The 26,934-nt window shown below is 43.5% G+C and overlaps 1 protein-coding gene across 2 annotated transcripts in view; it reads right to left on the bottom strand.

Moving 5' to 3' along the window:
• pard3ba (par-3 family cell polarity regulator beta a) overlaps positions 1-26,934 on the bottom strand; it is a 177,668-nt gene that overhangs the window by 81,696 nt on the left and 69,038 nt on the right. For both annotated transcript variants that reach the window (XM_084347125.1, XM_084347126.1), the window contains exons 11-17: positions 24,855-25,040; positions 22,016-22,177; positions 20,118-20,204; positions 13,030-13,162; positions 10,876-11,014; positions 8,205-8,296; positions 4,294-4,338 (exon numbers count right to left, since the gene is read on the bottom strand). In XM_084347125.1, coding sequence (XP_084203251.1) covers positions 4,294-4,338; positions 8,205-8,296; positions 10,876-11,014; positions 13,030-13,162; positions 20,118-20,204; positions 22,016-22,177; positions 24,855-25,040 — 844 coding nt within the window. The remainder of the gene's footprint in view (positions 1-4,293; positions 4,339-8,204; positions 8,297-10,875; positions 11,015-13,029; positions 13,163-20,117; positions 20,205-22,015; positions 22,178-24,854; positions 25,041-26,934) is intronic.

Below are 26,934 nucleotides of genomic sequence, written 5' to 3'. Positions count from 1 at the left end.
TTTTTGCATCTTAGCAATATAATAGGTGTTTGCTTTTGGCTCATAGCCCACCATTTATTTATTTATCTATGTAATGTTTATTTGTATAGGGAAAAGTAAGTATCATAATCTGACGCCGCACACTGCAGCATTTATAGCCTCAGCTAATTTGAAATGCCCGTCCCTAGATGGGCTTTTAAAAACACATAAAACTCAACAACAGATACACAAGAGACAAAACAAACACAAACTCGACAATAAATATGTACAAGAAAATACAGACAGAACAATGTGAACACAAACTGTAATAGAGCACCATAGAAACAAGAAGCAGCAGATCATTCAGGACTACATGACTGATCCCTCTTCAAATACTTTCTGATCCCTCCGAACAGACAAAGGTTTGTCCAAATGTGGATTTATGTAACGGCACCTCACCACCTCTAATTCTTAACTTATAAATAAAAGAAAATGTGAGGTTTACATTCATCTCTTTATCCGTATACACAGAATTGGACCTTCTAAGAATAGAAATACAAGAAAACACACACAGATGGCCCTCATAGAATAATCAATCAATTTAAATTGACACAACATGGTGACTTTCAACTTAAATCAACAATGACATGCTGGATGCAAAGAATGGAGAGAGGGAGGGAGAAAGAGAGAGAGAGAGGGAGATGGAGTGAGGTAAGGAGTGAATGACAGTGAGAGGCAGTGAGAGTTACGCAGCACCCAAACAAAGAGTGAAAAACAAAGCAGAGGCTTCAGCGCTGGCAGGATGCCGGCTGGTTTTAAAGTCTTATTGTGCAGAGGAGAAAACAACGGGGCCTAATGGGTAAACAGAGAGATGGCACTGGTGGCTATGCTGCAGGGTTAGCTGTTAGCTAGGCAGGACAACAACAGATGAGTCCACACTTTCTTGAAATGATCATCAGAAAACAAATATGGAAAATAAGACATTCAAAAGACTGAAAACACATGTGAGCTGCAGCAAAATTAGATAACAACGGAAGAAGTAGATGTGCATCAGGGCGAGAAGCAGTAATGCAGTAGAACCCTCTGGACAGCCCCCAATGAGGTGTGTGTGTGCGTATAGTGTGTGTGTGTGTGTGTGTGTGTGTGTGTGTGTGTGTGTGTGTGTGTGTGTGTGTGTGTGTGTGTGTGTGTGTGTGTGTGCTGGATGAGCTCCCAGGTGTGTTGTAAGAGGGCTGCCTGCTGCCAAGGGAGATGTTAGACTCTAAGGGAGAGGAATGGAGGGATGAATGAAGGGATATCTGTCCATTACTCTGGCTGTCTGCAGGGTGTTCACACACACATGCAAAACACACACACACGATACACACACGGGCACACACACACACACAGGCACTGGGAGACGCTGGGCCGGGTCTGGCTCAGCAGAGGAAGCTCCGAGACTCAAGCATGTTCACCATAATCACATAAGGCTGGAACAGATACAGCTGCAGAGGATGGGGAGAGAAAGAAAGATGGATGGAGGGAGAGAGAAATAGAGAGAGGGAGAGAGGGAGGACTGAAGATAACAAAGAGAGAGAGAGAGAATGAATAAAAAAGGATCAGCCCGAGAGAAAGAGAATAAAAGTGATCATAAAGACGGAATAGGATGTAGGGGAGAAGGAGGAGGAGAGAAAAGAGGGGGAGAGAGATGAAGGTTGGGGATTGAGAGGATACTAAAAACGGGGATGAGCCTGGCGACAAAGAGCAGGAGACGGAGTATAATCAAGAGAGAAGCGATTGGGATGAGCGGGAAAGAACGAGAGTGGTGGCAAAGATGAAAGCGGAAAAAAGGGGGAAAAAAACTAAAAGCTCTATTGAAGATGGAGACTCCTAAGACTGGAGAATCAAGAGAGGAGAAAGAGAGAGAGAGACAGAGAGAAAGATGGAGCGAGAGGAAAAAGAGAGAGAGTTAGAGGAGTGAAGCGCTCCTCGCAGCGGCTCTAGCCAGAGAGAAAAAGGGTTTTAGCCAGATTAAAGAAGCCAGGCAGGCCTCTTAAGACCATCCGCCTAATGAAATATGTCAAAGCCCATAAAGAAACACTGAGGCCATTTAGGAAAGGAGGGTGGGGTGTGTGCGTGTGTGTCGTGGGTGGGGGGGGGTATAGCGCAGGAAACTAGGCAAATACACTGTGTCAGCAAAAAATGAAACACACGCAAAAGCCCTGTCAATACGCATTAGCTTAGACGTCAACGGGAGAGGGGATAAAAAAAAAATAAACGAGACGAAAGCAATGCTGCAGCGGAGAAATGGATCGCTTTATTTATCATGGGCCATAAGGGTTATAGGGGCTGATCAGAAATTCCAGGAAAATCATAGCGAGGGAGGGGAGGGGAGGAGTGGGGATGAGGGTGGGGAGGTATCAGTGAGAAGAGGGCGGAGGCGAAGCCACTTGTGGGAATGCTGAGTGTGGGGGATTTGAGGTCGGCAGCGGTGCTCAGGTCATTTGTATTCATCCGGCAACAGGCTTAGTTGGCTGTTGCAGGTGGATTTAAGAGATCGGTGTACGTGCGTGTGTGTTTGTGTGTGCAACAGACGCTAGAGCCAGAAAGGGAGCCGGGCCCGTCTCCCAACATCAGAACTAAAAAGCTGGTCTTGATTCTTTCCTTATACAAGGCCTTATTAAAATACAACGGGTGTTCTCTAAATGAGATGAAATGTGTCCACGGTACACTGCTGAACTCCACTAACAAAATCAGGACTTCTGCAGCCTAACCAGAGATGATCAACTGAGCATGCACGCTCCCTGTCAGCAACACTCTGATTAATATTCATACTGGAGATGCCCAGAACAACCACATACAGTATTCCAGCCAATGCTGGAGCAGCTATATCTGACTCAGTGGAAATTCACTGCTGCCCTATCGCAGCACAAACTGTCCCTACACTCAGCAGTCGGGCCTGGTGCTGGTGTGTACAAGCCAAAATACTTTGCAAACAATGTTTTCAGTTTTTATCTTTACTGCTGTCAGCAGTGCTTGGTTACATTTTTGGCTATTTTCTCAATGTCAGCCCCTCAACACAGGCTTTGCTGTGGTCCATTACATCTCAAATTTGATGATGTATGAAAAATATTCCCTTTGGATCAGGTCACATGTGATAAAGCTTTGTTCTATGACTGCTCTGTTTCTGAAGTCTCACTTTAAAGCTCTTTCCAGACAGGGAATACACAAAATTGCTGATGCTGTAATCAATCCGTTATGGCTTCTCTCTCATTAAGACATCCATTACATAACAATTCATTACAGCTTTATTTAGAAAAGACTTTTCCAATTATAATTATAATTTCTCGCAATGCTTCCTCTGGTACCTGGCTCACTAGAGGGAGTGTTGTTGGAGAACAGCGATGAGCTGAAGCAACACTGTGTATACACAACACTAACAGCTTCAGAATCAATTCAATGATAAAGTGACTTCTAATGGGGTGAATGGTGTCTCTATCTAAGCCACTCTGCACCCCTATTGCTTGTTTCTGTACCTCTACCTTCAGTGAGCGGGTAGGGTCAGAGTGCCTAACACTTTGGACAATTGTCTCATCAATTTCATCCTATTAAATGACAAAAAACAAATTCTGCTGCATTAAAAAAAGTCTCCAACAACTTAAAATGAGCTCAGTCACTGTGTTATGTGGTGTATTGAACTGACTTTATTACAGGGCTCTTCGTAAGGCGCGGTCTGAGTTTTACAGAGATGTGGTCCAATCAAGTCAGATTGCCATCAGGACCTTTGTGTGAAAGTGACTCGATACATGAGACTGACGTGTTAAATAGCTTTTAGATTTGCGTAACGAGGTCTCAAAGTGTCTTTAGTCAGAGATGACTCCAAATGAACAGCTGCTCCTGCCGTCAGAAATGTAAAGTGCTCTAATTCCTGAGAGTGAGCTTGCTGCAGTTTGAACCGCCACTGTGTGTAATGTCACTCAGTAAAAAGAGAAACAGTAAAAGTGACTTTATATTTTATCTTTAACCAGACTTTCCTCATATAAAACGAGGTGGAACTGAGCGCGGAGGAACAACCGAGGCGGAGGCCATTGTAATGCAATGCGGTGGCTGTCAGCTGAGCGAGGATTGAGCACTGTGGGCCTGCTGACCTGGATGGCTATAAAGCAGCGAGAGCTCAGACACTAAGTGCTTCACAACTCAACTTTGTCAGCCGGCGAGCTGAGGGAGGGGGAGGCGAAGGAGCACGAATGTTTGGGAACAGAGGAGAAAAAAGGAAATGAGACTCTCCACGCAGAAGGTTAATTTATATTTGTGTGCGTGTGGATGGACTTTGTTTAGATGATATCAAGCACTTACCATTCCTCTGCCCGACCAGTGAACCCATGTTGCTCTCATCAGCCACTAGAACACAAAAAAAACAGGCTAAGTCACACAGTAAATAGCTTATATTGTTCCATGAAACATGGGGCAGCTTCATAAATGGTTATAATGGTATCTGCCAGTGGTGACACATGCTGTAAATGACTCCCTGCAGAACTACGAGACAGAGGAGGACGAGGAGTGAGGGACAAAATGAGACAGATCGAAAGAGGAAATGAAAAAGGAGCAGAAATATAAGACAACCAGAAGAAAGAGGGATATTGTGCGAGAAAATGACAACAGATAGAGGTGAGACAATGAGAGAAATAATAAAGGGAGGAACAAGAAAACAAGAAGAAACCCCGACCAACACCCCACCCACCCCCACCTAATCTAACTAAACAGGATTGCGGTCGGCCAGCAGCAGCCGCCACAGGCGGCGCACCATGGGATACAATAATGGGTTTTCATTACGCTGCTACTTCTCTTAAATAATCCTTTTCATTTTTTATGAGGTCAATTTTCCCAGCGGACAGATGGGTGAGGGGGGAGAGAAAATGAGAGGAAGCGAGAATATTGAGGGCACAGAGAGTAGACCGAAAAAGTGATAAACAGCGGGGAGAGGGAGCAAGAAGAGACAGATGCAGGGTGATAGGGTGTGTCAGAAAAACAGAGGTTATAAGAAAACACAATCAATGAGAGCAAGCTAGAAATCAAAGAGGTTGCTTCATAAAACCCGGCAGAGAAACATCTGTGGCAACCACGACAAAGAAATGGAAGTACCTGTTCTGTGCACACGTGCCAGATGAAATGAAAATCTGGTAGTTTCAAAGTTTCGGGAAAAAAAGAACTTTTCCAGGCGACATGACCCTGCCTGATAATGAAACGCTTACTTTTCTGTGGGAGAAAGATAAAAGTCTGCATGGCCGACAGCCAAATGTGTCTCCTCGTGCCATAGTGGCAGGCTGAAAAGTCCCCCTATCTTATGTGTCTAATTCTGCATAATATCACTAAACAAGCTAAGTGCATTTATACAGACCTGCAGAAGCATAATACTACTGTGTACTGCTTGGAATTTGGTGTTTTTGGAAGTAGGGTAGGGCAGGACAGAGCAAGAAGGAGCTTAAGTGACAGGGAGAAAGAGCAAAAGAGCCTGAAAGAAGGGGGAGCATCACAAAAACAAGAATAAGAGAAGGGAGGACAAGGGAGGACAAGAGAGGTTAGAGACGTGGTGAGACAGAGTCAGTCCAGCTGTGTGAGGAGCTGTTAGATTTGTTTTCCTGAGTTTTACAGATTTAAGTTTTCGGCCTCTGACAGTGTGAACGTCGATGTGCTTCGGAAGCTGTTGGGCCCAGTCTCTGTTTGCTCTTTTATGGATCCATACTGTACATCAATATCACACGTTACACTTATGACACTGCTGAGCGGATTGTTACACAACCTGGTGTAGTTCTGCATCTCCATGTTAGCTATTCTCCCAGTCCAGTGTGGAGGATTTAGTGGCTTCTAGTGGTGTGGTGCAGATTGCGACCAACTGAACACCCCTCGGCACACCCTGACTAAAAACATGAAAAAGGCCCCCTCTGAAGTCATTGTTTGGTTTGTCCGTTCTGGGCTACTGTAGAAACATGGCGGACCCTGTGGAGGAGGACGCACTCTCTCTGATGATTCCCAATTACAAACCAATGGATATAAATCACCAATGGATGTTTTATTAAATTTCTGTGAATCGATCGTCTTACATCCCCTGAGATCTTACACACCTGACCTTTAAACTGGATCTAATTGTTCCAATTTTTTCATATTACTTTGTTCCTCTGGTAATACAGACCTTGATATTTACATTTGCACTGTTTATGCTCTGGATTGCCTTCAAAAGCATGAGGGATGCCCAGTATGTTATGTGTTATGTATATAGTACATAACACATAATCTTACCAGCTATACGCTAGTCTAAAGGGCATTTCACTGCACATTGTATTATAGGCTGACAAAGTAGCTGCTCAACAGGTGTTTGATGTCACGACCACGGTCGGCAGCATACCAGGTGAATCCACTTGTGTTTCAGAAGGCTTAAATGAAAACTAAGTGTGTCAGTTAGAGGAGTCACGATTAGAATTCAACTGTACACCAAATAACTTTGATGGTTCAGTGTCATGTCTCCCTAGAGGGTCTGACATTTAAATTCACTCGGGCATCTTAAAGCCAATCTATACAGAATATTTTCCAAAGCACACAATAGCTTTTTAGACTGAAAAATGAATTACTTTCCATTACTGCTCCTTCAGTGACTTACTGTCAGATGTACAGGGCTTTATTTTTTGTTTTACCTTTGTCAAAGCTACGTTATGTGAGCAAGAGAATGCAAATTCGAGTGAAACCTTTGATATCTTCCTTCAAGAACTTGTGGGACACTCGCAAAAAATGATTTATCATTCTGAGAACCTTTGTACCAAATCCACATCGCTTCGCTTTGAAAATTCAGTACAGCTATAGTGTCAGTAACTCGACTATTCAACTCGGCATGGGCAGGCAGCGTGTGTGAGGATTTCTGTGTGTGAGTAAAAGCTCAAAGTCAACAGACTATCTGCTAAGGTATCCGGGGTCAATAAAAGAAGCTCACCTCTTCCTGTCAAGTGGTGTTTAATAAAAGCTAACCTGCCCCGCGGAGCAGCTAAAGCTCAGATATGTGCGACCGTAAAGACTGGCATGTGGGAAACTCTCCAGAGGGGAGGAAAAAAAAAAAGCATTTGGCTCTTTAAATACAAAAACGTGTAAACAGGGTCAGCATCTGAGCTCCTGCCATCTTTACACATGTACACACTCACAGACACACACACGGAGCTCTGCTAACTACCTTGTTCCAGCCCTGAGCACTTTGGAGAGGGAAGGGATGAATAGAAGCAGAGTGATAACGCAAAAAAAAAAAAAGCAGATTGAAATGGAGGATAGCCAGAGATGGAGATAGAAGCCAGAGAGGGGAGACAGATAGCGGTGGGTATTGGAGTGGGTCCTCAACGGGATGGAGCAGAGAGAGTGTGTGTTTGAGCGTGCGCGGCCGCGTACTGCAGACCACCCTTGTCCATAATGAAAGCCAATCAGCTTGGGTGGCAGAGGCGCGTGCTGCAGGAAGAAAGCCAATCCACTGAACCTAATGAACCGCGATTGGAAATCAGAGAGAGGCAGAGGAGAAAGAGAGATAGATAGAAGGGAGCAAGAGCAATGAACTCATCGGCTTTCGGCTGAGAAAAGAAGAAATGGAGATAAACAAAGACGGAGGGAACGCTGAGAATTGGAGAGAAAAAGAGGAACGGGGAAGAAAAAAAGAGAGAGCCGACTGTGTCCCAATGACAAGAAAATTGAAGAAAAGTATCAAAAAGAGAAAAAAAAAAAGAGATAAAGAAAGACGAGAAGATTGCAGAGACAGACAGAAAACGAGGAGAGGAGGGAAGGAGGGGTCAGCTAGGGTTAATACGAGGAAATAAGCCCCTTCTTTCTCGCCGTCCACACTCACACACGCACACACAGCAAGCCGTGAGATTGGAAACCTCACGCCTTTCATTCACACACAAATAGAAAGGACACAAACACACACCAGACGGCTTGTTCATCCAGTCCGTTGGAAAGCCCCTGGGTTTATGAGTTCAGAAGGTCAAATCCCCTCAGGCCAGGGATAATAGGAGAGGGCTACGTATCACAACAAAGAAATGTACTGATAAGAGCATGTGATCGCTGCTGTGGTGGTGTGTGCATAGTCTGGGTTCATGATTAGACTCATATGTTTGGCTGGTCTGTGATGGTTGAGACAACAATATGGTTTGTACGTTTTTGCCCCTGGAAAATGCATCCAATCGGAGCGACAACGGCTTCTTTCACTGACGAAGCGGTGTGTGTGTGTGTGTACCCACCCAAGTCCATGCTCTTGGATGCTCTGTTGCGAGGTCTGTTGTCCTTGTCTCCATAGAAGGCTGCAGCCATGTGGGGCAGGCTCTGAAACTCGCTGCAAAAACAACAGTCACAATTACTTTGTGTCTATCAATCGACTGATCAATATTTACTCCTGAACCGGTGCGGCCAGGAGTAAAAAAAAGTCTTTCAGTGGCTTGTTGGTTACATCACCCGAACAAGTATGAGTAAATGAAATTCACAAAACAGATCATTCAATTTCCTCTACTCCAGATGGCCTGATTCAGTACAACAACAGCGTGTACTGTCTCCATTAAACTCGGAGGGAAACTAGTATATTGATGCCAGATTCTGACTATGACCACATGATGTACTGCACACACTCACAATGTAGATTTCAGAAGACAGTTCACAAAGTTCACAGAGTCCTGCAAAACTGTCCCTAATTTTTATGGTCTTCCAATGAACTCATTCAGCAGACCCTAATTATTTCAGTGAGTAGATGAACTCTTTTTGAATAGGACGTGTTTTACAGTTCAGATGATGACTGTTTAGTGCCAAGTTCCACACCACAGGGCGCAGTATACTCCGTCTAAGCAGCTTGTTGCATTCGATGCATCGTTGTTTGAGGAACTGAGAATGAGACTCAAAAATCGTTTTTCCATTTCTCTCCTCCCTGTATGTCTGCTGTCTGACTGTCTTTGTCAGCAGGATGTTTTCTAGAACACAACTCATTTCTGGATGTTTTCACAACAGCAGGTGAGCTGCGTGTAAAGAAAAGCTTGTTGTTAATTATGTAGCCTATTGAAGCCATCGGAACCATCGTGGGACCAGATGACATCGCAGCAACCTGGTGCACGAAACAACGGCTAAGTAGACATGCGCACATTACACAGGAGAGGTCGTATCACAATCTGTGTTTACAGGAGTGATGTAATACCAGGGAAAGTCTCTCTCTCTCTGTTTGTCTGCAGAACATGTGCGAATGTTAGCAGAGGCGATTGTCCACTAGGTAGTTAATCACGGATGGCGTCAACCTCTCGGATAGATTAAAAAATTTAAGTAAAAAATGCTGAGATGGGTTGCCAAATATACTTAAGCAGCCATTAATAAACCTGAGCGACCTCACCAAGTAAAGTCTATGTGTGGGAAACACTGCTGACGTCGGATTAGGACAGCTGTGTCCGACCATTTCTCTGTAACATTCCAAGTTAGTGAAAGAAAAGTTAAAAGAAAACTTCATCTTTCTTCCAAGTTAAGAAAGAAAAACAACTTTTAGACATTCTGAAAAACATTTTTCAAGCATTGCATCATTTTCTGTTAGTGTAAAACTTGAAAGTGTAACGTCCATAGATTTGTATGGTCATTAACTGGAAAAACAGAATACAAAGAAAATATTGTATTTACTGTATGCACTATGCACCAAACCCAGGCTAGCTAGAGGCGCTGTAGATTCAATGTACTGTAAAATGACAGCATGAATGTATGCTAAATAGAGCTGCTGTTGTCAGTGTGACAGCAGGCTGTGCAGCAGGATATTGACAGAAGTATGATAGCTCTTTCTGAGCCTTCAAACTTCAAATCCTCTACAGAATTTACTCTATTATGCCATCGCCATAATTACTTATGCATAATGCAAATAGGCTACTGCAATTAGGGCCGCAAAGTCTAAATAATGTATATGTGTGTTGTAATATTCAGTGTAATGGCTCTTCTTTATCTCATAACACAGCGGCCCATATTAAGAGTGTCATTAGAATATAATAACTCTGGACCTTTGTGTAGTGTAATAGAGTGCTGATACTGCGTGTATACTGAACGTGATTTGTGTCTGTATGTGTGTGTGTGTGTGTGTGTGTGTGCACTGTTGGTGTGAGGGGGTGGACATCAGCATCTTCAATCTACGTCCCTCCCACATCCTGGATTACTGACTCCCATCAGGGTATTTTGTAAAATTTCTCATATCATATACAGTGAGAGGAGATACATTGCACTGATAATGGAGCCTGTTGGGAGTGACATGCGATCAGCCAATCATTTATCATCAGGTGTGTAGTTCGGTTGCACCATCGCTATGTGATTGGCATCAACAGAAGAGTGTGTCAGAGGCATTATTATGGATCCCACCGCAGCTCTCATAAGACCAGCTGTGCTCCGCCTGTAAAACTATTAGCTCACACAGTAGCTCTGGTAATATTTGCCTATGAGCTGCACCAGCAAACACAACAACCACATCGGGCTCTGTCCTGGTCCTATGCTGCTCCTCTTGGTGCAGGAGAGTCTCTGGCCGACATGCCGGCTCTGCCTGCCACTGCTGTTTTTTTATGATTCAGAGCTTTGCAGACGGTTTTGGCTGGTAAAACATAAGATTGTACCCTCACCAAGGGATGATGTTAAACCTTGCTTTTATTCTTACCTGCTTACAACATTCACTGCAACCATAAGCATGAGTAAACCACTCTCAGATCTCCTCACATCCAGTTAAAGCCACTTTCACTGATGTGAGTGGTGCAAACCGAGGTATTCGTCCTTGATTATAGAAAATCTCACACAATATCAATCTTCCTGTGTTTACGTGCAGCTTTACTTTCCCATCAGCATCTAAGACCTTGTGTAACAAGGACCATCCTTTCTGTTCGTGTGTGTGTGTGTGTGTGTGTGTGTGTGTGTTACCTGTGGTGTGGGGGAGTTAGTGATAAGTCTCTGTTCAATTCCTCCATGGCGCCGGGGGAAGGCGGCAGGGGAAAGCCTTGCTCAGAGTCCTCTTCGTCGTTGCTGTAGTGTCCATAGCTCACGTTAGGAAGATGCGCAGCTGAGAAGAAACACAACAACCAAACAACACAAATTTGTTTATCAGGGTGAAACTTCAGTTTGGTGTGTTTAGGTCACTCTTTATAATAACTGTCATTAACAAAAGGTAATTTTATAGTAAATTAAACCTCAGTTAATAGTTATTTATCAGAACTATTAACTAAAGTTTCATTACCTATAAATTCACCATGTATAAATGATGGTTATTATGAAGTATTCAGTGCTGGAATGTTACTAAGATGCAAATTTTGTACTTTTTACTCAACTACATTTGTTTGATAACTTTAGTAACTGGTTACTTTGCAGATTGCCTGTGGGCTGATGCTTGGTCTATGCATAGTATACAGTATATACTGCTTGTAAAGGAAATTGACTTTTACTCATACTTTTTTATACTAAAGTACATTTAATATCAGATACTTTTAGACCACTATTCTCAAACTGCAGGACGCATGATCCCTTTAGCGGCAGGTGGAGGCTTCACAGAAATGCTTTGTTGACTTAACTTGTATAAGTTGATTAATATTATCAACGTACTGCAGAAATTCAAATACAAATATTTGAGTGGATACGTATTTTAAAATATGCGTAGTTATTCCTGTAATACTTTTGTTTCAGCCCGCTTGGTCACGTTAGTGTGCGTACGTCATCCTTGATTAGCTACAAGCTTTTTAGCAGCCCTGTTGAAACAACAGTGAACTGAGCCTGAATGCCATTGGCTACTTCAGCAGCGCCACTCAAGTGTCCACATCACCTGCTCATGTTAGGTGCTAACGCGCAAGGTGAATACAGTAAGCCAACCCTGGTGTCATTTAACGCTGGTCATAATGGTGGCACTTGGAGAGCCTATTGTTTTCTAAGGTGGTACAAGGAACACTGATTTTAGTGGTTACGTTATCAAACGTAAAGCTAAATGAATATTAAATGATAAATGTCCTAAATGTTTAATGATTCTAAATATTATATAATTTTTATATAAATCAGTTGTGGTAAGGCACAAAGATATATTTAAATATAGACATCTGACCAAATGTAACTTGTATGTCTTTAAGTTGAGGATCAATTATCAGTACAGAGCTTAGCAAGGTCAGACATTTAAAAAAACAAAAAAACATAAGCTTTACATAAAGAAAAAACAAAACACACGCTGGTAAACAAACAACCCGTACACAATGCACATTCAAACAGAAGTAAAACACACAAAATAATCACTTCCACACAAAAGCCTCATTCTAACTTCCTCGCAATTCTTCCGACAACATTTCCATAAACCGTAAACCCAGAGAGCGCAGCATTCCCCCATTGTAAAGCCTTTGTGTTCAAATCCCCCCCTCCTCTCCCGTCCTGTACAAAATGACTGTAACTGTACTGCCGCTCCAGCCTGATGGAGAGCTGACAGCGTCTCAGCGAGAAAAGCATCTCCAGCTCCCTGCATCCCAGGGGGTGAGGGAAGGGGGGGAGACGACTGAGAGAGATAAAGAATGAATTTAAAACAGTTTGTTAGTCTTTTTTTTTTTTTTTTTTAAAACGGCGCGCTCACCGAACAATACCCTGTATGCAAATCTGGCCCACTTAGAAGCCGTTTCATCAGCGTAATGATTCCAAGGTCAGATCTTTTGCACATGAAAAGCAAGCGTCTCATTCGGAAAAAACATAGTTAATGACTTCCTTTTCTCCCGCTATAAATATGCAGCGAGAGTGAAAAGAGATATAAAGACAGAGCATGGACGGTTTAGTAATGCAGCGCTATAAGATGCTTACGGTGGCTAGTATAGTGACCTCAAAAAAAAAAGAAAAAAAGAAAACAACAATGTCAGGAGCATTGGCTGGGTGTCAAACACACACATACATGTATAGTATGTAAGCTCGCACACACAGGCCGACAAACATACTGTGTGTACACACTCGGTCACGGATAACGGGAGTACACAAACACTCCAAAGCCTAATGTTGACTATCTGACAGTTCAAATGGACAAATATTGTGCACAGTGCGATTTGTCAAGTGTGTGCTCACCACTTCTAGAGTTGCCATACGCATAGCTGTTGGTCGTCATCGGAGTGTGACTGACGCCATTCACGGTGGGCTCCGTGGTCGGAGGTCTTGAAGGTCCTGGAGGCCCCTGGTATGCATTATGGCCCTGAGGCTCCTGTCAACAAAGACAGAGATGAAGGGAGATGATGGAAATGGTTATTAAGGGCTCATATGCAAAAATATGTGCCCAATCTGAGCCGAAGATGTCATCTATGAAATATTAATGATGTTGCCACACACATCAGAAGATTACAGCCCTTTCTTTGATTACCCAGAAGGATTGGACTAAAGGCTTTTATGTCTTTTGTTTATCACATATCAGCCAATGTTGTCCACTGCTGGTACATACATGCAGAATAAGTTTAATGTTTTTGGCATCATAGACAAGACATCAGAAATCTGTTAATCCAACTCTGCCATCAAATGTTTGAACCAAACTGAAAAAAAAATACACAAGTGTAAAATCACAACAGTTGTGACCAGGTATGCGCAGAGATCCATGTGTTCGTGCAGTGAAATGCACATGTTGCGAACGTTACAAACATGGCAAAATGGTGTGAAAGTCTTTATACAAAGTCTGGCCTTTTTGTTATAGGCCTCTCCCACTGCCACACAGCCTTTCAGCCATTTGACACAGACAGTCAGCTGTCCTTTGACACATGACAAACCTTTCCACAAAATCTTGAATCCATTTGGAAGTTATGCCCCTTATTGTAATAGGCGTCTCCTATTGCCATGCTTCCTTTTACCAATTGGCATGGACGCAAACACATCCCTTTACACATAAACACACACACACTCGATCACCATGCCAACTGTCATCCTTCTAGGGGGAAAACTCTGGCCACAGCGAAGACATTTTTGTGGACTGGCCAACAGAGCGACCTACTGAGCTGTAGGTCGCAGCTAAAAATGATGCATTGTGTTCTTAAAGTAATGGTGTTCAAACTGGCTTTTAAACAACACATGGTAGGCGTGCACGTCTAAATACCATTTAAGATTGGCAGGTTTCAACAACATTTTAAAAAAGTCTGAACATTCTGCTATCACGCTGCTTTGAGGCTACAAATAGATCACACCAGTCTCCTTGTAAGTGGACGGAAACAAACCCACCTTTAAGGTGTCCACCGTGCGATTGTTTGGTCTGCACGAGAGATTGATTGACAGCTTTCCCAACCAGCCTAAATAAATCAAACCGAACCAGCATATGCACACAAGCCTGTTTAAACAGCACTAAACAGGTGAGGGGGTGAAAGCAGCCAGAATCTGACAATGTTCACAAAAAAGTGTCTCATCTAAAATACCATGCTGGCCACTTTCACTGGTTTTCATCATCTATCCGGGCTCGATTCTGCATTAATATTACAGGTAGATTAACTTCTAATGAAAGTTTTTAAAAGAATTCATGGGATATAATAATTGCAGTTTAGTCCAACAGGGATTTTACATTAAATTTGTCGTAGTACAGTCACATCTCGCAACCAAGCAATTATGATTCACCTCAGATGGTGATATGGGAACAGAGCTTTGAGGAGATAGGAGCAGATTTAGAACAATCCCCTGAGGATTTTGACGAGATGTGTAGCGTGGGTGATGTTCAAAATATCACAAAATAGTCGAGTTGATTTTAATTGAGACAGAAATTTGTCATCGATTCAGACGAGAAGGTTCCCTTTGCTTAATGTCAGCTAGACGTTTAGTTAGAGAATGCTTCTTCAGTGAGCCGTCGTTTTTTTAACTGTTACTATTTGACATGGAGGAAGTTAACAATTTAAAGATATTAAATCAAGACCTTTTGTCAAGAAAGAGGAAAGTATGTTTTTCGCGGAGTGTGAAATGATAACTAGAGAAGCGTAAATAAATATATATATTAATACGCCTTTGGGAATGCCTTTGAAAACCGGTTTCAACACTGTGCATCCTCAAAAAAAAAATGGTGATTCTCTTCACGTGCACAATTGGAAGCGCAGTAATTAAGATAATCCTGAGAGCACTGACAGGCATGTTATCGAACAGCCATCCAGCACTACAAAGGACCCCCATCTCACAGATGGAGATAGGGACTGGAAGTGCTGGTGGTGGAGGATGAAAGGAGTCTTTTCTGGTCAAAGAGATGGGAACTACAGCTGTCACACACACACACACACACCTATACGGTTATTTAAGTGTGATAAAAAAAAATAATCCTTTGACGCAGTGGACAATAATGAAAGGTGTTCAAATCGTATCAAAGCGCTGAGTGGGGTGTATTCGCAATGTCGTGGAGTCCCTGGGGTATCATTAGTACCGACCATACATGTTAATGTGTCACGAATTCATAGCTGTCAATCACTTTGAGCTCATATATGTGTGTAGCGTGCATTTACGCGCAAAGCTCTGACAGCTCTTCCACATGTGCCATTGTCACATAAATCACATCATAGCCCTTCATCTATCTACCTATCCATCCATCCATCCGTCCGTCCGTCCGTCCATCCTTTAGCCTCTACAAACTGACGACTCGCCCGAGGCTTTTGAAGCAGCCTGGCAGACAGGCAGTCAGATATCTTAATCCCACAACAATAAGTAAACAGTGGGGGGATCCATCTATCCAGCCAGCCCCAACCTACAGCTGCATACAATAGGCTTCTGAGAGAGAGGCTTAGCCCTGCCTCACCCTACATTGTCACCCAACCCACTCACATATCATTCGGCTCAGGCGAGGAAGGAACCAACACAGAAAATTGTGTTTTTCTCTCTTCATTCCCTTTGATTTTAATATCACTTCCAATATATATTTTTGATCTGTATAGTTTTAGTTTTGGTGTCCATTGTTTTCCTGTTTATCCGTCTGCTGTATCTAAGTTATATCAGTTTGTCAGTCATCAGTTAGGTAACAACTGCACTAAGTGACTGATAAACAAGTAAAAATTTCACTTCAGCTCAATCATGTTTTATTAGGGATGTTATTGTGGCAGTCAGAGATGTTCCAGTTTGACTACGAGTGAGAACAGAAGGGAGAAAGACAAAAAGACACAGGCTGTCATAATTTAAAAGTCTGTGAAAAATGTTTTAAGGGTTTGCCAAAATTAAAGTGTGACTTTCCGTCACATGTGTGGGAGGAAATGAATGGGCTTCTTGTCTGTGAAAAGAAAATCAAATCACATCTATCAAGAAAGGAATCGTTCTTTAAAGAATGAATTACTATGAGGAAATGTGTTCACAGTCTTTAAATCTTAAGTGTCAGCCTATAATAGCCATAGGTTGTGTTCTCTTCCAAAACATATAAATACCAACAAAAGCTCAAACGCACCAACTCCGTACTATCCGTCATACCATGTATGGGAGCACGACTACGCCATTTCCATTGACCTCTTCTCATCAAGTATACAGAAACAAGTCTACAGAGTCTGCCGCCATGCCAGCTGATCTGAGGCTGCATCAAAACCTACTGTGACGTCTTGAGCTTGGCATCAGGCCTTGATCACACGAAATCAACAGAAGCAAATATTCTCTTCCTGTTCTCTTCCATTCACGCAAGCAAAGGGCCAAAACAACATCTGCATCCAAAGCAAATGTGTATTGTGGCTCGCATGGAGTTCAACATTGGTGAACAACCAATACCAAGACTTCTCTGTGGTTGACCCGTTAAACGGACTAAACCAGCAAACTGAGTTCCATGTGCCTTACATCCTGCACTGCCCAAAGTCAGCACAGGCAGGAGGTTTTCATCTGCCTTCATGGGCATGTTTGCCCATAGAGGAGAGGGCAGAGTTGGCGAGGATACTGATGGATCTGACTGAGGCAAACTGCTATCAACTTGTCAATCACAAGGTAGCCACGCCCTAAATAATACACTGCTTTATCATCCATTTTACTGGGGAGCCATAGTTTACAAAATGAACATCAAGAAGACCCGAAACTAGCAACTGAGTTCATAAACTCATTAGGAAACTGTTTCCTGGGGTAATAAGTTAAGTACAAAGTAGGGTCATTGTCGCATATATATATACACAATCAGAGTTGTTTTTAAAATCAGTGGAGTCGCCCCCTGCTGGCCAATAGACAGAGGGGTTGAAAGCTCCTCTGCATTGGCTTAACTTTTCCTTCCCAGAAGCCTCGTCCGCTATTTACACTGTCTGTGAGCTGTACTAAGGCACAGCTGCACTTTGAGACTGGCCTGGCATGCAGATGTTTTGCGTATATAATGATTCCCATCAGTTTAGAGTGTTAGCATGCTAACTTTTGCTAATTAGCAGGAAGCACGAGCTGAGGACAAAGGATAATGTCAGATTTTTGGACATAAATCAAAGTATTGTTTAGCTGGTACAAGATGAACACTAGAGGAAATGTTTTATCACTTTTTATCCTGAGGGGAATTAGAAATGTCTGAGGACCATGAATGTCTGCACCAAATTTCATGGCGATCCATCCGTGACATTTCAGTCTGGACCAAAGTGGTCCGACGGACTGACATTGCCAACCCTAGAGCCAAAACAAGAGAAGAATTATACTCTAACACACTGACGTATATAAAGAAAAAGAACTTTGTTACATTTATCAAAGTAAATATGTTAATTTTATAGTGATTAGGATTTAAGATCATTATCACTTGGCCCTAATGTAAAGCTGGAGACAGACAGACAGGCAGACAGAAAGGAGGGACGCTGAGGGGATCTGCTTTGGGGAGCGTTTGTTTTATCGCACTGCCCCATGGCGTCACCAGTCTGGCTGTTTGGTGATGACAGGAGAAGGACTATGCAGATATATACTGAACTTTGAACTGGGTTTGATAGCATTTATCCACAGGCTCAAACGCACACATACTAATGGGAGGATGGCGTGGATGAGATGTAAATGCCACAATGGGCGGGTCAACGGCAGTCGACCCATAAACCCTCGCTAAGGCATCTGCTTTAACTGCTGTGAAACATCTTTATTAGCTTTTGAAATAATCGGTCATGGTTCAACATGGAGCTGAAAAGACGGACTTAACAAAGAAGCTGTTTTTGTCACCCTCCGTCATGCCTGATATCTTCATCAGTCCCGTCCATCCAGGAGTTTGTGCCGCTTTTCAAGCATTTTTCTTGTGTGATTGATTCTAATGTTGCTCACACGTTCACCACCGGGGAATAAAGAGACTGCCAAAGTGAGGAATTTTTCTCTTTTTTTTTTTTTAGAAGTTCACGCAAACCTTTTCTTTAAAAACAGCACTTCAACAGACAAAAGAGAAAGAGGTAAAAATAAGCAAAGGTTAACACATTCCATGCAGTCTGATTTTAACACATTTATCGCATCTGAAAAGGGAGTGTGTTCACAGCATTCACGAATACTGACACTACTCTTGTGTCAGTTTTCATTAGATACTCCTGAAATATGCTCATTATAACCTATATGGCTGTGAATGTGTGACTATTGTGCGACTACTCATTTACAATTTTGGAATGCTTAGGTTCAAGGAATGAATCGCGTTCATGTTTTTCTAGTGGGAGTTTTCTGTTGTTTTACTTTCATTGAACATAATCCGGTGTCCGCTTGGAAAGGGTGACAAAGGATAAAGAAAAGGCAGAAAAGAAAAGAGACTTTTCTGAGGCCAAAACGGAGGGAGCAGGGACCCAAATATTATTTAATGAAAAGGAGGTGCAAAGGAGAGGACAGCTGCTGGAAACCAAGCAGAGAAACAAACAGACAGGCATGCAGGAGGCTTCAGATTAGCTTTATTCAGCAGAGGCTAGAGGCAGGTGAGACAGAAAAAGCGTAAATACAGTGAACAAAATTAAAAAACTGAAATTAAAAAGGGAAATTTAATAAAAACATTATACAAATAGACAAAACAGGAAAGAGCAGATTAAGCCTTTACAGTCAGTAGACAGCCCAGTGGTTTAAAGAGAAAGGAGAAAAAAAAATAAAAATAAAGTGTTACAGCATAATTTAAGTGAGTTAAAACCGATGTGACAGAAAGGAGGCCGCACACAGTGAAGAATTTAGTATTGTGCTGAGTTTATGGGTAATAATTTTAAAAGAGCGCTAAAAGTTAATGCTGTGACAGTTAGTGGCGCTGGCAAAGGGAAAAGCTTTCAGCCGGATTAGTATGCTTCCGCGCCATCGATCACTGAACTCTTACTGTATTTACACATGAAAGATTGGGTGCAAAAGAGGAAAAGTGACATATTCTTATCATCGCAGGAACCATTGAGGATTTTTCACATGCACTGATGCGTTCTCAGCAGTTCAATTTTAATTTTACGATCACGGATGTGTTCTTTGAATCACCTGCAAGAGCTCCGCTGTGTTAGTAATTTGCAGTCAATTGTCACAAAGACGCATCAGAGAGGTCAGAGGCCACCAGAGAGCCGGAGGTGGTGTTGTCTGGTGAGAGCCCGATTGTGTGCATAGTTGTGCGTGTGTGCGTCCACGTATCTGTCTGCGGATCTGTGCCTGTTTCTGTTCTGTTCTGATCTGATCCTGCTGTGTGTGGGTGGATCTCCGTACATCTGGCCTGCCATCGCTCGGATGTTTTCAGTGTAACTGTTGCTCTGACAGCTGTCTTGTGCGTGGTTGGCGTCCAGTGTGCGGCTGCGCGCGTGCCGGGACCTGTGGCCCTGTGCGCTGCCCTGAGTGTCGCAGAATGTGTGATTGTAAGTGTTATCGAGCGCGGTGTGGCCCTGCATGTCTACAGGCGTTCTGCTACGCGCGTGTCCGTGTGTGTATCCGTAATCGTAGCTTTCCCTGTTTAAATTTCCCTCTGAGGGTCTGTTGAAGCTGCTCAGTGTCTCGCCATGAGGGACATAACCAAACTCGTACCCGGAAGCTGGGCTGTACACATGATTTTGCGCGTCATCATCGCTGTACTCTACATCCTTCTGTGTGAAGCCAAATATGTAACCGCTACGTCTTTCCCTTTGGTTATAACCGTAGGTGTATCTGGTGTGCGTCTCCCCTGGCCTTTGTGCGTAACGCTGCCTGAGGCTGTGTGGCAGCGGCTCTGACGCTCGCCTCCTCAGCAACGGGAGGAGGGAAGAGGAGCGGCGAGGCGGAGGCGGCTGCTGCTGCTGTTGCTGCTGGTGGTGGAGGGCGTCACCCACTCGTACCTGATTGCTGGAGCCCGACTGGGTGTTGGGTTGATAGGTGGCGGATCCATTTGTAGCTGCGCTTGGCGCAGGGCTGGGGCTGCTCATCTGCAGGAAAAAGAAGTTTGGAAGTCATTTGGAGAAGACCCTATCTATAATCTACAATGTGTCATGGAGGCATTCAAAGCGAATTATAATGCATTAACAATGACTATAGTCACAAACACTCAAAATTCTTTATGATGCATTATACTAAAAGTCATAAAACATTCTAGACGTGACATAAGGATTTATGAGTTTGACTAGTTATAGGGTCCACTGATGGGGCTTATAATACATTATGACCAACAGTATACTCAATAACTTATTTTATCACTTTTAATAAATCATATAGGTTTTAAAGATTAAAGGAAAAGTTCACCCATAAATTAAATTTCAGTCATTAACTTCTCATCCCCATGCGGCTGAATTTTTTTTAAATGTAAAAAATAACAGAAAAAAAAAAAAAAATTGCACCATACACCTATTATAGCATCATACAAGTCCTTACTACAGTTGATTGTCGAGGTGTCAGTCAATCATTTGAACTTATAATTACTTATAAATCACATGCATAATGTTTAAGACTGTCTATATAGAGCATCAGAACACATTATGTAGTCTTAAAGCATTATGAATGCATTATAATATACCAAGCACACTATAAATGTGGTCTTCATGTAGAGTGTTAGAGAATACGGTAAATAAAGAGCCGTTGTCGTGTCAGTTTACAGCAACATGATTCATCAAAGGGCTCCTGAATAAGAAACTGAACTGTTGACTGCTCCTCCTTGATACAGTGCCAACTGAATCTTAAAACTGTTAAATCACATCCACTTTGTTTGTCGCGAGAAAGCTGACAGAGAATACAGATTTGGCAAAAAGCTATAAATTTAACACTCAAGCAAATTACACAGCATGACAGTCACTGTCACAAAGTGAGCTTTTATTTGGACGCTTTCATTATTTCCATCTAACTGTGTTTACATTGTGGCAGTGCTACAACAATCTTCACTACAATTACTAAGCTGAGGTGTCTTTCAATACTGTGAATAGTAAAAGAAGGCCATCTGCATCACTCTAAAGTCAGCTGGAATGTGTTTGTGAAGAGATTATGAAGTGCTTCCCGATGATTTCACATTGCTGAGATGCATGTAGGTCAGCTGCTGACAGTACGTACAGCTTCTTTACTGTGAGCCTCAGACAATCGGAACTGGGGAGAGACATGATCCTAATGTGGATGATATGTCATTGATTTTGCTGTCAAAACTCTGGCGGCTACTTATGAATAATCTTTGAGCACATCAGACTGCGCGGATGGTTTCATAATGCATAAGTGTTCCTAAATGTTTCATGTAACCAAATACATCTAACCAACCTCTGGCAGTCTGAAATCTTTCACATGTTGCCCCACATCCACCAAAGCTTCAAGAGGAATTTATTGACACGAGTCAGTGGCTGACTTAATCTTTATCAAAAGTGAAAAACATGAAGACAACAGCGAGCTGCACCCGTGTACGCTCGAGTATGAAGTTAAAAACATTTCATTATGATAAAACCAACAGGACTTTTTTTAATTCTCTCAATAGACTTCTGAAGAACTGTACTGTAAGAAGATTTAGCCACCATCGCTCCTGCCAACCCGCTGATGTAAACCTCGCTGCCTTTTCCAAGACTTTCCAAAATGAAGCTTGAGCTCTTCCATGACCTCAAAATGTCATTCACTTCTGTTAATGTCTTTTTTCAAAAAAAGCAAGAGTCTGGTTTCCAATCCAGCTGGGTTCAAATCATGTAACAAAAATACACAGCATGTTGTAACCTAATGCACCCATAAAACTTCCATGATATTCTAGAAATGTTTTTACTTCTATCCGCTGTACCTGTCTGGGTGCTCGGAGCACGACGAGCTGGATGGTGCCCCTGGAGGTTCCCTCCGACGACATGGAGCGTCTCAGCGTCTCCATGGCAGCGTGGTTGGAGCGTCCTATCAGCGACTCGCCGTTCACTGCTATCATCTGGTCGTTGACACTCAATCGACCGTCCTGTTGGCAGAAGAAGACTGTGACGTTAATCGACATGCCACCTACAGTCAGTTTAACTAACTGGCATGAAGTGAATTAGCAGTAAAACATACAGTCGACTGGGAGATTTTCAAAATAAAGGCCATTTCATTTTATCTAAACGAGTCACACTAACGGTCACAGAAAATGCAGCAATAACAGGTTTGAGGGATGACTTCTTTTTCCTTCATGTCTCAAAAAAAGTACTTTATGTTAAAATGCTGGGTTTGGGCAAAGGAGTAAAAAAGCCAAATCTTACACAAAGTAAGACACACAAGGCTGATCGCTAATAAAAGTTTTCAGAGAAGAGAATAAAGAAGAAGAGAAATTAGGAGAGTTGTAAAATGTGTGTGCGTGTAAGGGCGAGTGTGACAGAGAGAGAAAGTAGACTAGAAAATGGAAGAAGGGGGAAGGCAAGAAAATTGTAGAGTTAGCAATCTACTGAGAGTGGGAGAGCCATGATAAATACATAGAGCAGCTAATGGAATAGCCTCCGTGGGCACTAAATCACTTCTAAGTGTTTTAAATAGCAGCCTCTCATAGAGAGGCAACACAGAATAGTGCCCTGGAGGGAGAGAGGGAGTGAGCGAGGGAGGATGAGAGCCAGGAGAGGGAGAGGAAGAGAGGATCAAATGAGGAGAGCAACGCAGAGGGCAAAATAAAAAAAAAGAAAAGGACGATAAAGATGAAGACACTTTGAGACACACTATAGACTCTCTTTGTGCGTGCATGTGTGTGTGTGTGTGTGTGTGGAGTCATGATCGGTCCATTATGGTCAGCACTGACCTTTGACCTCATCTCATTAACAAGGCACCGCTTGGGCTGACCCCAAATGCAGACTTGGCACCACACACGCACACACACACAGACAGACAGACACACACACAGACACACACACACAGACACACACACACACACATCAAATCCAAGGATGCCATCAAAAATTGATAGTTATGCCCGAATCGGCGGGTGTCTCTGATATTCCCTATTAATATCTTCATTCTCCATGTAAGCAGCGGCAGCACGCTACATGTAATTTTAATTTGTTTTCTTTAGCACACTCTTTGAAATGATGGTATGACAGGATCAGGGATAAAGTCAAAGAACATTTTTTTTAATGTAATTGAGGCCCCGGGCCCTGACAGCAGCCAAAACTCTTTAATGGAAATAGGTTAGATCTCTCCATGACTCTTCCTCATCTCCTCCCTTTTTTGCCTGCTGTGTGAGTGTGTGTGAGTGTGTGTGAGTGTGTGTGTGTGTCAGTCAGACTCAGGGGACGCCTGGGTTCCCTCCTCTGTACCGGCCTGGCACTGCAATGTCTCATCAGGCCCCTTAGCTGCTTTTCATTAGCATGCATCAACATCGAGGAGGAGACACACACACACACACACACACACACTGTACGGGGACACAGACACACACACACACACTCTAGATGTGTTCCTGCTGAGTGTCTCCACTTTTCAATTTTCTTTTTCTCCTCTTATTCCGCCTCTTTCCATCTCTCTATTGTTCGATACTGCTCATTTCTTCCCTCAGATTCCCTCCCTTCTCGCACTCATTCACCCGCTGTCTTCTTTCAATGGGCTTCCTCCCTCCCTCGCTCACAACTGTCCGTCTCTCTTCCTCAGTGTCTTTCTTCCTCTTATGTGGTATCTTGTCCCAGAAACCTGTTTCGCAGCCAGCCGGAGATCTTACTGGGCCATTCTGTCGGAGCGCTATCCGCATCGGCAGCTGTCGGAAAACTACTTCTGAAGTCACTTCGGGGAGCCGCCGTCTGGCCGCCCCGATCCCAAACCAGCCGTTTATCTACAACGCCACACTCGTCTCTGTGCCTCCTCGTCGTTCGCCGCAGATCTGGGAGCAGCGACGAGGGGTTGCGACATGTGACGGGGGCCAGATATCGAAGCCAAGTGGAGGAATCTCCAAAGTGCTGAAGCGGGATGTTTTTTTTTTCCTGATGCACTTACAATTGAAGTGAGGAACTGAGTGATATAGATAAGGCTGCCGCACCGCTGATGTGACGAGGCCACTCAGGGTCAATGGGAGTCAAGGGTCGAGGGAAGGCGAGGACAGGAAATGAGACAGAGGAGTGCAAAGGAAGAGGAGATGAGAGGAAAGACATCAGAAATAGGAGGTGGAGTGTGGACACATTCAACAGGGTGAAAAAAAGAGAACAAAAAAAGATCAGAGAGGAACGATCTCGCCACTCTCCTGCCAAGAAAACACACTAAAAAACAGCTCCTGGTTGGAGCTGATGTACTGGATAAATCAATAATGCAAAGAACGCCTGATTAGATTAAGGTACAAGAAAGTCCTGCACGTCTGAATACAGAAAACAGTTCTCAAAATGTTCCAGCAATGCCTCTCATTTCTCATGTTTGATGTATTTTTTAAGAGTTCTTTAATGGACAAATAAAGGCTTCTGTAATGGTAAAAGCTTAATGAGGCATTTAGGGACAGTAAAGACATCTTCATATTAAAGATCCAAAGCATCCATCTGCAAGATTCTGTTTATATTTAGTTTTTTATTTTGTGTCCTCTTCATATAAGTCAGCAGGATAACAGAATAAACTACTGCAGTGACTGTGACGGGATGTGAAAGGCCTCCAGAAAGTGGCTGCTAAAGGCCCCGTGGCACCCAGTGAGGGTCCTCTACCTTGTAAGCGGCCCCTCCGTGGATGATGGACTTGATGAAGATGCCCAGGTCTTCCCCGGTCTCTCTGGACTTGTTGCCCTTCAGGCTGACCCCCAGGCCGGCCGAACCCGTTTCATTGAGAGGAATCTCGTACATCAGCTGCTCCCTGCCGTCCTCCAACAACAGGCTGCCCGCCTCTTCACCTTTCTGAAAAAACAGAAAAAAGAGGGAGGGAGGGAAGAAGGAAGGAAGGCCGAGTGCATCAGATTTTTACCCAAGTTCAGTTATTTCTTGAAATGTTATGTAAAAAGCCACTATTCTAGACAGGAAAGCCTTTTCATACACACACCTAATACCTGCTTTACATAATAACTGTTGGCTACGATCGCTGACGATTGAGGTAGGAGCACCATGCCTAATGCACTGACTGATAATGCATGCTCCTACACCATACTGATTATACCCGACAGCAAAAACCAGAGGGAAGAAAGAAATGAGAGGGAAGGAGAACAGAAACGGATTAAAGAGATAGATGGAAGAGGGCTGCGGGGAAGAAAAAAGGACAGTAAGAGAAAGGAGAGGAGGAAGAGAGGAGCAGGTGTTGTGTACTGGAAAGAGAGATGAAGGTGCGGTGAGAAAAAGAAGAAAGCTAGTGTAGAGAGGTTATTCCATTTGGACATGAAAGGCGCAGACGGAGAGCGAGCCATTTCTAAAGGAAACATAATAACCTTTTCATACCTCCTCCTGGAGCACAGTGGGGGAGGAAGGGGGAGGAAAGACGAGGCGGAGGAGGAGGCGGAGGAGGGAAGGGGACAGGGGCGCAGAGGAGCATTTAAAAGTAATAACCCATCCCTGAGGTATACCCGCAACTCTCGTTCACACTCCCCCCGCTCACTCTTTACATTTCATCCTAATCTCTCAATCTTACTGTACATCTCACCCCTCTCCCTCTCCCCCTTTCTCAATTTCTCTTTCTCCCCCGACTTTCTACAGGTCTCTCTCGACATCTTTCGCCCACCCGCCGCACCTCGCCCACTGCCATTTAATGCGGAGAAAATGACCGCGGTGGCGGCGGCGTTGCTTCGAAAATAAGATGGAGGAGAGAGGAGGGAGACAAAAGGCAACAAAAGAGAAAAGGAAAATGTCTGTCATTAGAGGATGGCAAGAAGGAGGGAGGGAGGGAGGGAATGCCAGGTTCAGTCACCCAGGGAAAAGAGGGCCTTGCGGAGGGGAGGCGCCTCAACGCCACTTCACTCCAGAGCCTTATTTTTCTTTAGAGGGGAGGGATGGAAGGTTAAGAGGAGGTGTGTGTCTGTGTTCACTCATAGTTTTTTCCACTCGTCTTGCATTCAAAGTACATCAGAGATTCAGTCAGTTCAGGAGATATAATGCAGACAACAGCCACAGGAACTCCATCCTGAGTCAAAGTGAGAAAAAGTCAAAGTGAATTCTGTAGGAATATGCTTATATACATTATACCAGCCATACAGACTGTCACTGCTCTAAAGATCTGAGTACCCACACCAGGATTGCCGAGCCTTACATCAGGCTCCTCACCCACCGCTGAATCAGAATCCATGTTCACATTTCCTCTCTCATCACGGCACAATGTTGAAGGGTGTAGGAGTCAAATATGTCCCCCAGTACAATTTTGTAAAATTCATGACCGCGGGAGCTCACTCTCAACCTCCGCTATGATGCTCCAGTCCCCACATTGTGTCTCCCTCTGTCAGCACTACTCGTCTAGGTGCTTAATTAAAACAACAGCCCGTTAAAGCCTTGAGGCCGCGAGAGGTGTGTGCGTCAGAGCTCTCAACCCAGTAAAGGTAACGGAGCTGAACCTGGAAGGTCGTCTGTGTCGGAGTAGAGAAGAAGAGGTGCTGTGAAACACTGATCCAACACAGTGCGTTTACTCACTGCTTTCACTTTGAATTTTAAATAGTTGACAGCTCAGTGCCTGCTAATTGGAGCCCAACAGAAACGAGTTGCAGGGATCTCAGTACCTGTACACAACACACACAACCCTTATATAAAGCACTCAAATGTTTGGTTCCGATCATGCACTTCAACGACTTTATGCTACTTTGTCGCCTTTGTTTCT

This window comes from Pagrus pagrus (genome assembly GCF_965226575.1).
Source record: "Pagrus pagrus genome assembly, chromosome: 24".
Taxonomy (NCBI): domain Eukaryota; kingdom Metazoa; phylum Chordata; class Actinopteri; order Spariformes; family Sparidae; genus Pagrus; species Pagrus pagrus.
Note: the sequence above shows the minus strand (reverse complement) of the source record. Positions and strands in the feature narration are given on the sequence as shown.